At 39.9% G+C, this 16,556-nt stretch overlaps 1 protein-coding gene across 7 annotated transcripts in view; it reads right to left on the minus strand.

Annotated features, from left to right (window-relative positions):
- Positions 1-5,945: 5,945 nt before the first annotated feature.
- ALG9 (ALG9 alpha-1,2-mannosyltransferase) overlaps positions 5,946-16,556 on the minus strand; it is a 107,646-nt gene continuing 97,035 nt past the window's right edge. For 6 of the 7 annotated variants that reach the window (XM_030836760.2, XM_030836804.3, XM_060304034.2 and 3 more), the window contains exons 15-16: positions 9,747-9,865; positions 5,946-9,457 (exon numbers count right to left, since the gene is read on the minus strand). In XM_030836760.2, coding sequence (XP_030692620.1) covers positions 9,420-9,457; positions 9,747-9,865 — 157 coding nt within the window. In that variant the 3' untranslated portion in view covers positions 5,946-9,419. Of the gene's footprint in view, positions 9,458-9,699; positions 9,866-16,556 lie in introns of all 7 variants that reach the window. The other variant, XM_030836770.2, reaches the window with a different exon arrangement.

Consider the following 16,556-nt stretch of genomic DNA (forward strand, 5'->3'; position numbering starts at 1 on the left):
CCAGCTATTCCCTAACTAGCCCTGCTATGTCCACGGGGTAGAGTCCAGATTCCCTTCTCCCTTATTTTTGTAAGCCCTCATCACCATGTATTGTACTACGCCCAGCCAACATAAGTAGCTTCCAGCATCAGGGCATACTGTCCCCAGATCCCAATGAGACAGAGGTTTGATTTAGCAAAAGCAGGGATTACTTAAATATTCCAGGTCCCCTAAAAGCTCTTCCCTGTGGTGTCCCCTGAAGATGGTATTCTTTCCCATTAAAAAATATTTATTTGGCTGCGTCGGGTCTTAGTTGCGGTATGTGGGATCTTTGTTGCGGCACACGGGCTTCTCTCTCGTTGTGGCGCACAGGCTCTAGAGCATGCAGGCTCAGTAGCAGTGGCACACAGGCTTAGTTGCCCTGCAGCATGTGGGATCTTAGTTCCTTGACCAGGGATCGAACCTGCGTCCCCTGCACTGGAAGGCAGATTCTTAACCACTGGACCACCAGGGAAGCCCCCCCTTTTTTTTCTCTGACCTGCCCAACAGAACTGTTAGGAAAAAGGTCACAGGAGTAAGAAAGAAGCAGTGCCAAGACCCCTGGACACACCATTCACATCTCAGCAGAGATTCAGCTGGAACTGTAATTAGAAACCAGAATTTCCACTGACTTCTAGGACTTCAGGAAATCAGCTCCCTTTCTAGTGTGAAATTAAAATTAGCTGAGGGCTCACAGTGTTCTAGAAAATCCCCTACAGATGAGAGCGGGCACATTCAGGGTGGTATGGCAATAGACATACAACACAGAAACAGACTCACAGACTTCGGAAACAAACTTATGGTTACCAAAGTGGAAAGGTGGGGGGAGGGATACATTAGGAATTTGGGAATTTGGGATTAACAGATACACACTCCTCTATATAAAACAGATAATCAACAAGGACCTACTGTATAGCACAGGGAGCTCTACTCCATACTCTGTAATAACCTCTATTGGAAAAGAATCTGAAAAAGAATGGATGTGTATGTATAACTGATTCATTTTGCTGTACACCTGAAACTAACACAGCATTGTAAATCAACTATACGCCAATATAAAATAAAAAATATTTTTAAAAAAGAAAGAAAAGAAAAGCCCCTACAAAGACTGAACACTCTGTCTTACTAGGACAAGCTCTGGGCTCTGATTATGGAAGGTAGAATAAGAAGGTCGTTGAAAAAATGACATGACTATGACTAGACCCTGTTCTTATCTCTGCCCATCTAGCCATTCCAGACACCTGAGCACAATACCCAAACAAGAGGTCATGAAATAGGGAGTGTACCATCATGGTTACGAGAGAGGGTCTGGAGTCAGACAGACTGTTTGCGTTTGAATCCCAGGTCTGCAACTTTTTACCCAGGTGATCTTGGGCAAGACATTTAATATCTCTGAGTATCAGTTTCCCCATCTTTAAAAAGAGGATTAATAGTTACCGAGCTCACAAGGTTGTTGTGAGGATTATGTGAGGTAAAAAAGCAACTTGAAACCTTCTTGACATATAGTAAATGCTTAGTAAGTGTTAGCTGTTACTCGTATTATTTCTGCACAGAGCAAATCTGATGATCTAGAGGGTAAAAAAAACATAAAAGGAAAACAAGAAACCCCCCAAATGACAAAAACCCCAAACTTCAATCTATTCCCCAGATAGTTCTAAGGTTGAGTTCAGAAATGGGATAAAGAAGGGAAATCTTCCTTCTTTATCAAAGAGCTGAACTTGTCTGTCCCTAAAGGCCTAAATCTGCCTAAGTGGATACCCTATACGTTTAAATGCAAATTCTACTTCCTTCTGCAAATGTTTGCTTTTCACCCCATGACCTACACATGAGGAGAAATCAAAGGTACTCTCAGACCGTTTACTTTCTAGGGGCTCAGCCCTTTCTACCTTAAGTTGAGCTACTGTGCTGTAGATAATGTGTTGGCACCTGATGGAGGGGAGAACCCTGAACATTCATATAGCCTTTGAGTTGCCTTTGATAATAAGTTAGCAGAGGAAAAGTTAAGACTGCGTTGCTCATGTCTGGAAACTTGAAAATGAGTAAATGGCTGGTAATTACCCCTAAAAGTAGCTGCTTCCCCCTCTCCACCAAACACATATCTTTTACTACCTATGAAGACCATCAAGGTCATGTCAACAGAGGTAAAATTAACTGGGAAGAATTGACCTGTGGATCATTTACCAACCAGGGAATCACTGTTAGCGGTGATGATCCAGCTGTCACAAATTATGGTCACGGTTTTCTCCAGGAAAATTTTGTAATTATAGAAATATAGGAGTGTAATTCTAAAGTATACAGATTCTCAAGAAATGCAACTCAGATATTTCAATTTACACTGGAGTTTTGACACCAAGCAATTAGTGGAACTAATTAGATTCCTGGAGGAAAAGGAGAGCTGAAATTTTTATTGAGAATAGGCTGCCCTCTGCTGGACACTAGGGCACTGCAGACAAGGCTGCCTCGAGTTTTCAGAAACTGTGATACTTGGGAGTAAAACAAAAACAAAACCCAAAAAGCATGGCAACAAATTTAAACTCTGAGTTCTATTTTTTAGAATATCACAGACTCTGGGAACACAATTATAGAAAAAAGCCCAAGGAAAGGGGAAGGGGCTGAGTTTTTTTTTAAAAATTCACAAGATTCTTTTATAAATGTAGCACTGCAAAGCCAGCCTCCTTTTCTACATAACTCCACAAATATTTCACAGGCAAGAAAAAATGGGAACATATTATAGGAAATACCAAGGAGGCTTAGAGACATATTGTTAATAGGGAGACAAGGAGCAAGACCAATTCCTGAGTGATACATGGTGTTTTCTTGCTGGTTGGGTGAACACATATCAGGTCATTTCTCTCAAAATGAGATTAACCTTTGCTCTCATGTCTGCGGGAGTGAGGAGGGGGAAGTAGCAGCAGCTCCAGAGAAGCTCCGAAGACCAGTGGCACAATAACAAAGGGGAAGTCTTCACTGTACTTGTCTCAAACAAACATATAAGATCGACAAAGCAGCCTCCCTCAGTGTGCCCAGAGCAGGAGGGCTTAATACCCACACACATTTTTTTTTTCATTCTCCTATTCAAGACAGCCACAGGTCCTTATCTGAGGAGGCCAACAGGGTTTGAAAAAGGCCAGGCAGTTCTTCCTGAAGGTTGGATCTGCCAGCTCAAACTCTCTCCTCCCATATAACAAATAAATTAAATGGCACTTGAATGGGTCTGAAATTGCCAAAATTAGTCATTCCTTTTTTCCAGATTGTTATCATTCAAATGTACTGAGATGAGAGGATCAATGAGAAGGGAACTGGAGTAAATTATTAACATCCATTAGTGTACTTCAGTACCACATTAGTTAATTGTTTCCCAGAAAGCGGGGCCCAGAAAGAATGAGAGATGGGACAGGTAAGGTTTGATAGGGCAGAAAAAGCAGAGAAAAGGGTCTGGGGAGGGGAAGAGGGCTGGGTTAACAGGGGTTGTAATTGGAAAAAGACGCCAAACATTTTGCTGACTTAATTTATCTTTGATCTTTCATGTGATTGTTTGCTTTCCAGTCTCTAATATCAGTAAGTGGGTAGTTAGAAAAATCACCTAAGTTGTTTAAAAAAAAAAAAAAGTAACGATGACTAGGCCCATCTTGGGCCACTAACTCAGAATTCCCTGGGAGGAAGGGGGTGGGTCCAAGCAGACAGTGGCAATTTTCAAAGGGTCCCCAGGTGATTGTTTCGTGGAGTTCCAGTTGAGAATCACTGCTCTGTGGGTCACATCTTCTCCAGCATTGAGTATAATGCTGCTGAAGCAGCCTAGCAAACAGACCAGAAACCATACCCTTCTCATTTGGCAAGTTGGAATCCGAGGGTTAAAATGGCAAATTACAGTCCAATGGCACCAGTTGCCAAATACCTGCAGGCAAATAAAAGTCAAAGATAATCTCCTAAGGCAGTAAATGGCTGGCATCCATGGCTGTGGTCTGCAAAAAACCCTTGTCAGAAGAAGTTACTTTTATCTCACACAATCTTTTGGCTGATGGGACCATCAAGAATCACCCAATTTACACTCTTATCTCTAGGCATGTCAAGGCAGAACATGCAGCCCAGAAACGAGAAGCAAAAACAAACCAAAAACCCCTACTACCTTCAAGTGTTTTATAAAGATACCTTAAGATTTCCTTAAATATTTTAAAGAGATGCTCATACTTAGGTATGCTATTTAACCCAATTGTTAATCACGAGCTGTTTATTCTAAGGAGCTACAATAGGAGTTCCCAGTCTGCCTGTCGTCTCACTACAATTCTGTATTCTCACATCCCTTATCTGAATGTCTCTCATTTCATTTATCAAATCTGTTGGTTATAATTTGTTTCAATGCCAGGTCTGTGGTGAACTCCAGGGCTGAAGAGAGCCAAAACAGCTTTCAGCTGCAAAAGAAACACTTACTACTTGATATTATTGAATTTGAACGTATCACTACGAAGTCATCTTGCAGTTATAGACTTCCTTTTCCTAGCAGGGCACGTATCTGGTAGGAACCGAGCATCTCCTCACACCTGGAGGAGAGGCTTTCTGCTCCAAATTCATTCAGAAGGTGTTGTGGGCTGTCTGACTCTCCAAAACCAAGTAATAATAAAAATATTCAATGAAGGTACACAATCTCTCTTTTTCGAAGGTATTCTGAGGAATCCTCCTTTGTGTGAAAGCATGTGTCCTAAAATATACATAGCATTTAGCCTCATTCACATCTTTCAAATTGCCCTTTGAGTTACTATAGGGCTCATGACTTGCTCTATTTTCTGTGGCCTAAAATCGACCAAACTGAAAGCAACAGCTGTATTTTTGTTGCAGGTTTCTTGAAGTGTGACATGGTCTTTGCCCCCAGACGTGCCAACAATGTTCTTGAGAGACAGGCTTGCAAGGGTTGCATGTTAAGGTTCTATGTCATTAGTAAAGACACTGGGTACTCAAGAGGGTTCAGGAAGTAATCACAGGGGTCTGAAGTCTACAAAGACTTCATAAAAGAGAGGGAGACTCGAGCTGGCCCTAAAAGTAAGAAAAATAAACAGGGAGAAGGATGGCCTTCTAGGAGGGGAAAAGAAATTCATTAGGGCTGTGGACTTCTCCCTTCTGGAATTATATTAATAAAATATCCTTCTCTAAAACAACTTGGAAGAAATAATCAAACCAAGTTTCCTGGGCATTTTGGGTCCTATGGAAAGAAAACTGGTAACCAATGGTACTAAACCAGATGGCTACTAGAAGTTATTGGCTATAAGGTGCAAGATACAGGAATGACGTTAGAAATTCATTCACAAAAAAAGTTTTATTGCTCCTGACAACCCCTGACAAAGTGGAAAATTACCTAAATGTTAGATATTACTAGATCACATTTCTATGAATATTAAGACTCTCGAAACCCAGAGATTCTTTTTTTTTTTTTTTGCGGTACGCGGGCCTCTCACTGTCGTGGCCTCTCCCATTGCAGAGCACAAGCTCCGGACGCGCAGGCTCAACAGCCATGGCTCACGGGCCCAGCCGCTCCGCGGCATGTGGGATCTTCCCGGACCGGGGCACGAACCCGTGTCCCCTGCATCGGCAGGCGGACTCTCAACCACTGTGCCACCAGGGAAGCCCGCCCAGAGATTCTTAATCCAAAAACGTAACATGGACCCAGAAACTCTCTTTTAGGCACAATGTTGACACACTGAGTAGTTCCCACTGTGCTTGGTTTTTCCACAAAATTAAACTAACCCTCACTGGGTTTTCCAATGGCTTCTTCCCAGAGTTTTCAGAATAAACATTCTGGGCTATTTGGTCTACAGAGGGCAGGTCTATACACTGAAGGAGGAAAGTGGGGGTGATGGAAGGAGTTGAGCTCCTTCAGGTTCCAATCTCCACCAAAGATTTAAAAGCTAAAAGCAAAAGAGAAAATATCAACTTAATAAAAGGAAAATCACACTGCCAAGATTTATTTAACTTTTTCTTTCACAGAAAATACAAGTATGTAATGTAAACACTGACATGTGAAATAAAGTACAAGGATCAGGAAGACAAATGAATTGAACAATACTCTTGCTTCAACACTGCAGTGCTTCCTGATTTCACTTGCAGGATGAATCTCACGGTTAAATAGATTATATACTGGAAAAATTAAAGGCAACATTCATTTAGATTTATCAAAACACCAGAGAGCCTCTGAAATCCAACAATGCCATATGGAAGTCAGATCTTTCTTTTGCAAAAAAATTACAGCTGAGCACATGTCCATTTATCTGTTTACCCAAGGCATTTAATGTAGGAGCCTAAGAATGAATTAATACATGAGCTTAATATGCCTGTGGAGGCAAAGATTAAACTGTGCCTCTTTTCGCTCTTCAGAGAAAATAAAATTAACCAAATTTAAAGCAGAGCTGCCCAACACTGGCCAGAAGACAGCACAATCACAGTGAATTCTTATTTCAATAAATCCTACAAAATGCAAAACACAATAAAGGATTTCCATTTGTGCTTTGCCCAAATGGTCAATCTGGATCTACTGCTGCAGAATTACATGGGGTTTGGAAGGTTCTTTCCCAGAACTCCAAACTAGAAAAAATGACCCAAATAAATTGTTGGGATCAAGAACCACCTTGATTTAAAACAGAGAATCAGTTTCTAAACTTGAATTCAGTAACAAAGAGTGTGGGCTTCCCTTTAATGTTATAATCTCAAGAGATTAAAATGAGTGGTCTTTCTTATCAGATGACACCTACCAGTTGACAGGTATACTTCGATAGCAGATGCTACTACACAGGCTGGTTCAGTAATAGGACTCAGTGTTGTGAGATCTGGGGTTCAGACAAGGCTGCTTAAGATCCAGAGATCAGAGAGCCCTGGGACTGCCAATACACCCAACTCCCTCGCTCAGCTCTACAATCAAAGCTTATTACCAATAAGCTGTAGACCTTCATTCATTCCTTGATAGTCAACAATCTGTGGAGAAAAACGTACCTGAGATAATTTATCCTTACAGTGAGCAGAGCGGTCAGCTCATGCTGAACACTGATTCTCTGGAGGAGAAATGCTACTCTCACCAAGTGTTTTGAAACTCTCTTCCCAGGCAAAGCTAACCTCCCTGTATTGCTGAGGTGGAGATGTTTTTGTTTTGTTTTTTGTGGTACGCGGGCCTCTCACTGTTGTGGCCTCTCCCGTTGCGGAGCACAGGCTCCGGACACGCAGGCTCAGCAGCCACAGCCCACTGGCCCAGCCGTTCCGCGGCATGTGGGATCTCCTGGACCGGGGCACACACCCACGTCCCCTGCATTGGCAGGCGGACTCTCAACCACTGCGCCACCAGGGAAGCCCAGGTGGAGATGTTTTAACGCGTTTATATATCATGTGAAAAACACCTTCACAACAAAAAACATTCATTTTTATATCCCTTACCTATCGAATTTGGCAGAGTGTTCTGCAATTTACTGTGCTCTCACTAAAGATATTCATAGAACAGAGCAAACTGAAATCAGGTTTTAAAAGGGATAGCAACTGATATTCCCAAGGAATACCTAGATTGATCATGACCTTTTTTGTGTTATATTACAGTAAGTTCTTGCTTAGAAGGCTTTTTTTTTTTTAACATGCAACATGATAAAATGGATCAGTACTGTACCACTTTGATTAGAAAAAAACCACTCACCATGGACCTCCATTACTGTACCTTCTCATTTACCTTGGCAAAAAAAAGAGCTCTAGCCACTGTGAAGGACAGTGCACTATTACTGCAGGTATGGCAAGATCTTTCACTAGAAATTCTCTGTCCCATAGTCAGACCACATGTGCCAATATCTGCCTTGGGAAACAGTAATCAAGTATTGAAAATTAAATACAAAAATCCTTAAAGCAGCGAGTGGGACCCCAGTTTATCTTCACTCTCCAGTTATCATTGTTCATGCTATCTAGACCTACTGACTCACAATTCTTCAACCCCTCCCCAGATATTCATTTAGAGGGGATCCGAATGAGGACTCTTCATATGGTAACTAGCCATTTCTTCCCTTGTCACTTCTCCTCTCTTGGGATCAGTTCCTACTGAAAATCCCTTCTCTTTGAAAAATGAAAGATGGAAACTCTGAAAAATGAATGCATCCTATTTGCAGATACTAGACACAATCACCCTTAGGGAAATAAGGCACTATAACGTGACCCCAGATTGACTATAGGAATGGAACTTGTATTGGATCCTGTGTGGCTGCAAAGGCTTGACTTCCAAACATGAGCACTACTTTCCTGCCACAGGCCAGGCTGCATCCCGGAGTACCGCTATGATGGTCTAACCAATAGTCAGACTGGAGGCTCCAAAGAACTCACAGAAACACAGATAAAATTCTTCCTTAAAATAGAAAGTTACGTTATCAATTAGGTCTCTGGCCAACCTCATCATTCTTTCAAGTAATGTTCTCATAGTCAAGTGAGGAGTACGGACGAGCACTGGATGAGAAGTTAGGCAACCCAGGTTCTGGTCCTAGCGCTACTACTTATTGGCTGTGTGGCCTTGGGCAAGTCACCTTACCTCCCCCTGCCCCCTGCCCCATAGTCTCAGTTTCTTCATCTGTAAAATGGGGATAAAACCACTTCCTTTGTCTACCTCACGTCATGACTGTGAGGATCAAATGAGATAATGTGAAAGTGCTTTGTAAACTATGAAATACTGTGTGTAAAAGCAAAGTAAGGTATATACTTATGTTTTAATTAAGTCCTTATCATTGCCTACTTGACTAGAGGTGCCCCATGCAGGATGTGCTTTGCAACAGACATACTCAAAAACAGGTGCCATGAATATACACTGGTCTTTCTCACTAGGGTTGTTTAAAAAGGGAGATTCTTAATTTCCTCAGAAACGGCCTCAGAATAAATTACTTTAAAATGTGATGTCATCCAAATCTACCAACTGATAGAGTTAATTTTCTCCACGTATGTCCTGTACAGTTATAGTCTGGTCTGTTGATACCTTTATACAGGGAAGTCTTGAATTCAAGAAACAGCATGCTAAAGCTTAAAAAACAAACAAACAAAAACCCACACCCATATAGTTATAGTTTGTTGTAAAGGAAATAAGATGAAAGCAAGAGGCATCCTATGTAATGAAATTAAGCCACAGTTCCTCAACTGATTGCATTTTTCCTGAGATACCTCCAGGGTAGGGTCCTGGTCCTGTGACATGCTTTAGAAAAGCTTAGTCTTGCCGGAGGTGAAAAGGACATGTAGGTTGGCAATTAGGCTGTGGTCATTTTCAGCACTAGGATTGGAACGAGGTCGTCTGCTAGGAGCTACCAAAGAGCTTTGGTGGAGAAGCTCATACGGCCCAAGGGAGGCTAGTTCTTGGATGCCAAGCCAGAGTGTGTAGAACAGCTCAACACAGCCATCCAGTCTCGGGATTTTCAATTCTTCCTGAAAGTTGGTTCTACTCTTCTCCGGTCTAGTAAATAATTGAACAGAAGAAAAACAATGAGATGTGGAGCAATGTATCTACCCGGACTTTAGGGCCTTTCTCCACCTAGCTGCACAAAGTGTACATGCAGAACAGAGACACACATTAAGAAGTGAATGTGATTGACTCTGACAAGCCCAAAGAGCCCAGATTCCAGTATTCTTGTCAGACGGCTTTTATTACAAATGTTACAAACGATGACTTGGAGGGAGTCCTGTCAGTGGAATTACCAGTTAACAGGATGGTTGTCCTTTGGGGCCACAGGCATGGTGCTAACCTCCACTTTTCTTCCTGATTTGCTTTCCTTTCCGGGGTTTGAGGATGGTGTAGTTTGCATACACTGTATACTGATCTGACAGGAAGGGAACATAGAATGCCCGCAACAACTTTGAAGATCTGAAAAACAAGAGAAAAAAGAAAAGACAGAATTTTATCATTTGAGAGAATTTACTAATGTATTGAAAATGATTAAAGGAAATAAACAAAGTGCTATGGTGAGGATATTTTATACCAGCAGCACAGAAAAGTCTGTTATTTAGCTACTAGATCTTGATAAAAGACTTACTCAAGACCAAGTACCTTCTTACCTGCACCCAAATGATAGCCTCTCTATTAAGCCACAGGATATCCTTCAGAATAGCTCTAGGTCTGCACTTTGCATTAGAATTTGCCATAGAAAAATTCCAATTCAATCAAAGGACTGCTATTACAGAAATAAATTCTTAATACCTCAAAGGTTTCTGTACCTAAGAAACTAATGTGGAGATGCCAAAATGCTCAAATGATCCTGACTCTGGCTCTAAGTTTTCCTGGAGAGCTGGAGAAAACTGTGTTCTGGGCTTCCTGTGCGTACTGTTCTGGCAATTCTTAAGTCAAAGAGAGAATCTTTTTACTTTTTACTAAAATATAGATAGGAACAGCTAAAAACCTGAATTTCTCACAAGTTTCTAAAGAATCTGAAAAATACCTCACATTTATTGAATACCTAGTATTGAACAGGCACTGGTGCTTATACTTTTAAGGATATTATTTAATCCATCTGATAACACTATGAGGAAAGTGATATTATCCTTATTTTATATATAGGAAAATGAGACTTACATAGATTAAGTAACTTGACCAGGGTTACACAGTAAGTGATAAAGCCCTCATTCAAATCCAGATTTGATTCCAGGTTCTGCACTCTTACCACTCTGGTTTATCCTGCATCCCAGGAACAGGCTAACAGGATTCATCACTTACTAGAAAAAGCGGCAGTGATAGTTTTAAATTCTATACAAAGTATTACTTCTTGACTATGGTTTCTGAGTCTAAAAACCAAAAGTTGGCCCTGAAACTGCCAACCTAAATGAGGTAGCTGAAGGGTGTTCCACTGCCAGTCCTTTTCCAGACTCTCAACTTGTAAATGTCATGTCAACGTGGCATTTGTACTGGCAGCCTACCCCTGAGTTTGGCAGACTCCTGCAATGCCTGCACACAATGATATCGTGCTTGGCATACACACCTCTTAGAGATTCTCCCCAACTGGGATGCTGGCAGTGCTCTATGCTCTACAGAGATGCACTTCACTTCAACAGCTAACAGCTCAAGGGCTTTGATAGAGAAAAGAGGCTTAGAAGAGAGACACACGAGATAAAGCAGGGCTCCTGCAAACAAAATGAACAGGAGGAGGAAGCACCTACCTCAGTCAAAAAGAAGTTAATTTATTCTTTCTGTCCGTGCTGTACAGATAAGGGGAAGGTCAGAACAGAAAGTTGTAAGCTGGAGCAAACTCCTGCAGGCTTCAGTGTAGTAAAGAAAGGCTAAACCGAATTAAACGTTATTTCCATTCCAGTTGACTCCACACTAAAAGCTTCACTAATACAGTCAGTATATATTTCCGGTCAACTCAGTCCTTGGTATAACATTAGGTCCATTGGGCCCAATTTTACTTTCTTTTTGGAACTATTCCTTACTATTTGGAAGGATTGTTATTTCATAATTTTATTCTTCTTAGAGTCTTCCAAACAACAAAGGGAAATTATACTTACTATCAAAAATAGAGTAAAACTCATTCTATCTTGTAACTACCATATGGGTCCAGCACAAGCTTTTATAAATTTAAGCTATATTATTGAATCTTAGTGGTCTTTTTTTCCCCCTACATCTTGGATTATTTACAATTGTGCTTTAAAAAAAAGACAAATGATAAGAGAAAGGAAGAGTGATGAAATCCCCAAAAAGGATGATGCAAAAGTGATTCAATTATATTATCCTTCAATTTTCTCACTGCACTGTCCAAAGTATGCATCATCTTTCAATAAGGTGCAAAAGACTTGAGACACTATCTTTGTAGTCTGCACTTAGCTTTAATTAAGCACTGCTGAGAGTTCAGAATTTTAAAATTTTCTGTCCATAATGCCAATGAGAAGAAAACTGACAGAGGAAGACATTTCACAATTAGACAAATCAGAAGATGAATGCAAAGAGACAAATAGCAGCAATTAAGACTCTAATGATGATGGTAACATTTATCATAAAGGCAAAATTTCACACTATGAGTCTTTAGATGACCACATACTAGACAAATTTTCTAACTCAAGAAATGATGAGTGAAAAGTGTATTTCTAAGAACAAAAAGGAAATAGGTGTTCTCATTCAGTTAGTCATTCAACAGGAAGGACTTTGGAGGGATTCAGAATGAGCCTCCCCAAAGCATACAGCTAGCATGCAGATTATTTTGAGTTGAAGATAAGGCCCAAGATACACAGGAAGAACTTTCTACCTCCCCCTTAACTACCTAAAAGAATCTAGGTAGGGAAGCTGGCTCAGAGAGGGAGGTATTACCAGAGATAATTTTTTATCTGAATGACATATCTGTGTGGCAGGGAAAACATCTGCCCTTCTTACTGTCCTGTGAATGACCCTCCTCCCCTCCAAAGCCCCAGGCCTCTATCCTGTTCCTTAGCTCAGGATGGCATATAAGCCTCAACGGCCTGAGGCTTGTCTTTGGGTCTCTCATTTTTATGGGGCTCCTGTACATATGAAATTAAATTGGCTTTTCTCTTGTAAATCTATCTTACATCAATTTGGTTATTAGGCCAACCAAAAGAACCTAGAAGGGTAGAAGGAAAAGTTTTGCTCCCCTACGACTTCATCATGCAATATTTTGCAACAAGAACTTGGACTATCCTGTTATGCTAAAAGGGCATATGACTACATTCTTTTATCTTTTATGGGGTCTGTGTGCCAAATTCTATTTGATACAGTTCATGAGTGGACAAATGCTGAGGGCAGGTTAATATATGAAAGTGGCTAGAAGGATACAGATAATAAAGAAATAAAAAATCCAAAACATTGATCATTTTGATTGATGTTTATAAATCTAAAGATGAAAGTGTTTAAATTATGGAGCAAAGAAGATAGCTGTCTTCTCTTCAACAAAATTACGAGCCATTTAAGGTTTCAAAAAATTCTTCAAGTTTTGCATTTTGATAATACAAATGCAGGAAGAACCAGAAGTAACAAGCTAGAACCTATTAGAGATGTATCTGAAGTCTGGAGCCAGTATTTTCAAGATGTATATATTCCAGGTTCATGCATGACAGTTGATGAGTAGTTAGTTGAGTTCAGAGGTACCCATTTCAGGTATGTATATTCAAAACCAGGAGAATATGGAATAAAGATTGGGGTTGCTATATTTATATTATTATTAAAATTTCAAATGAAGTTTTTTTAACTATCCTTTCATTATTCTTATAAGTTATTTTTAAAATAACTAAAATATATGAAAACAAACAGGGTCTATTGGGCCAAGACAGCAAATGGTGATGATTATTTTTAGGCTGATAGGTCATGCCAAGGAGTTCATTCTAAAAGATCATTTCAGAAAACTATCTTGGGCTATACATGGGACATAATCGTCATCAAAAATACTGACCTCCCTAAAATGGAAGAAGGGCCACTATGTTTTACCGTTGAATGCAAAAGGCAAGCTGAAACAAAGGTAAAAAAATAAAAGAGATTGGGACAAAATATTTACCATACATTAACAGAGGAAGAGTACCTAGAATATATAAAGTATTCCTGCATTCACTAAGACAAACAACTCAAAAGGAAAAAAATGACAAAGGACATAAACAGAGAAAAGAAATGTAAATGGCCAATAACCATATGAAATAATGTCCAATTTTACTAGTAATTGGGGAAATGTAAATCTAGATACAATTTTTCAATAATCAGGTTTGCAAAAGTTTAGAAGTCTGACAGTATCAAACACTGGCGAGAAATTAGGAAATTGATATTGCCAGTAAAAGTGGAAACCTGCAAGAGCCATTTGGAAAGGCAATTTTAACAATACCAATTAAAACAAAAATTATGCAGTCCCTATGATATAGCAGATGATTTTTATTTTGTACTTTGCACCATATTACTTTTTTTTAACAACCTACTTTGTTTTCCATTTGTTACATAGAAAATTTCGAATATATACAAAAGTACATGAAATATATTACTTGTAATAATTTTTAAAAACCAGTAGACAAAGTTAAATAAAGGAAACCTCAAATCCTTAAAATGAACAAACAAAAAAAACCCCTATGTGCTTACTGTGTGTAGAGCTTTGTGTGCTAGCCCTGAAGCCTCTGTTCTCAAAGAGCTAATAATCTATCGTTGGAAGAAACAGAATATGAACGACATAACCATAATGTAGCATACACTAAATATTAAATAGCTGATACAGAAGTTCAAAGTGATAATACACATATTCAGAAGAGAGAACAAACACTGAGGGTTGCACAGGTGTGGAAGAAGCATTTACTATACATTATTCCATTTTGTCCATCCAACATTCCAAGGTACACTAGGCAAAAAAAAGCAACTTGCCCATCCATAACCAAATCTATAGGCAACTCAGGTTAAATGCTCTGTCCACTCAGCAACAACTGGAGAATGGCTTGAATAAAATCCAAACTCTAATGATCTACAAAGCCATAGGAGATCTAGCCCTCACTTACCTGTCTCACCTCACCTTGTGCCATTTTCTTCCTTGCCCACTACACTCTCACCATACCAGCCTCCTTTCAAGTTCCTCAAAATTACAAGTTCTTTCCTACTCTCAATGAGGATTTCAAAGTCCCACTGAATGTGTGGTTTGCAATAACCATCTTGCTAAGGACAAGCATGTGTTTGTCCCAAGAGACCCAAGAAGCACTGGGATTCTCCCATGCTTCCTCAGTGTATAAGCATAAGAAATTCGGCATCAAATTCTAGATAATGTGTTCAGGAAGCAAGGAGGCATTTCTAATTAAGCCTGAACACAAAACCATATAAGAAGTGGGAACTAAATGTAAGGAGAAGTTAAGTAAAATTTATCATCAGTGCTTCGTACTGGAAAAATCCGTACTAGAAGATGAACCTTCTTTTCTCTTGCAGATTTTGCTTATGATTTTTAATAGCATTGTCTGTCTTTAACACCTAAAGCCACTAATTTCTTCCAGTGGATGAAGTGAATAAACAATCAACACATACACTTCGGAGCTGCGAAGGGAAGATTCTGTGATTTTTTTTTAAAACCAAAAGACGAAGTTGACATGAATCCTTCATTTCTAATACTATAGCTGCTGTTCTAGATTAATTTCTTTCCCATCAGTAGCTTTAATATGTTAAGCATGACTAAGGCCTTTCAAATTGTTATATTGTATGATTGCTGGAAGAAGGGAAATCAAATTGGTTATTTGCCTTTGTGAAAGAAAAGAGCATTGGAATAACATGCATGTGCACACATTCAGACACGTGGAAACAAAGATCAGACTGAATCACAAATTAGAACAAAACTAATGCTGATCAAAACTCATACAACGTCCGTAATAATGTGAAATGCCGAAGTATTGCCCTAGGGAAGCACAGGTAGCATAATTGAGGGAGACGCAAAATATGTGCCTCTATCGTGGACATTGAAGTACTTCCCCTCCCAGTGAGAAAGTCACTCAGGCAATTCAAGGATGAAACAGACGTGAACAAAGCAATTGCCTGAATAGCGTAATTAGCTGATAGCTCAGAATGTTTTCTAATTCAATTACCAGCCCTACTTATCAGGGCTGGGGAGCACTCTGCTGTGGAGATTTCAATCTGCTCTTGCTGACGTCAGTGGAAGACTGGCTGCTTGCTGGTCCCTGATGTCACCAGTTCAACAGACACAATGGAAATGCTGGGTCAATTTTTCGTTTTAAAAAGAAAACGTCCTAGTACTCAGGTTTTCTTTTATTTTTATCTATCTATCTCTCCATCCATCCATCCATCCATCCATCCAAACATTACTATCCATGTAAACCTGTAGTCTGAGCTCACTGCCAGTTCTCTTTCTTTTTAAAGCTAGTTCCCTCTCTTTTTGTCTTTGTCTCTCGTTCTCTCTTGCACTTAGTTCACAGTTCAGTGACAGACTTCCACAACCCTCAGAACAGAACTGGCCTTTCAGAGAAATCATCAGTTCTGAAGAGAATCTCAGAATTCCCTCAAGACTTAATCTTAGTCACAGTCAGTCTTTAGTCTCATATCAAGCCGTTTAAGAACTGCTCAAAAAGCTGATATGCAGCAAAAATGTGGCTGGTCTTTAATATTCTCTAATAGGAAATGGGGTGAGAGACTACTCTCATGGTAAGTAAGACAGACGTGACATTTATCACTTCTCCAAAATAAAGAAATGGACACAGGAGTTACATGCTATATGTTAATTCTCCCCTAGAATATCAGTCCCTTGAAGACAGAACTTTACAGCACTTTACAGAACTTTACAGCACTTTACAGAACTTTACAGCAGTCTAACTGCTGTACTCCAGCGTTTAGAACAGTGCCACAGAAAGTGCTCAATAAATATCCTGTGAATGAATGAATGACTACACCCTGACTCTTAAATCAGAGCATCTAGTTTATCTCCCTCGCTTCTGGCAATATTCATCATCTACAAGGAAAGTGAAATATCAAAAATATGAATCTCTTCTTTCTCATCTCTTCTCAACCAATTCAGTCCTAAAGTCATCAGATGGGGCAGAGCAAAGTAGGAGTCTTCAGTGTGCGCATGGGGAGGGGGAAGCTGCAGTGGCCATTGGGA

The sequence above is a fragment of the Globicephala melas genome, chromosome 8 (assembly GCF_963455315.2).
Source record: "Globicephala melas chromosome 8, mGloMel1.2, whole genome shotgun sequence".
In the NCBI taxonomy this organism is placed as follows: Eukaryota; Metazoa; Chordata; class Mammalia; order Artiodactyla; family Delphinidae; genus Globicephala; species Globicephala melas.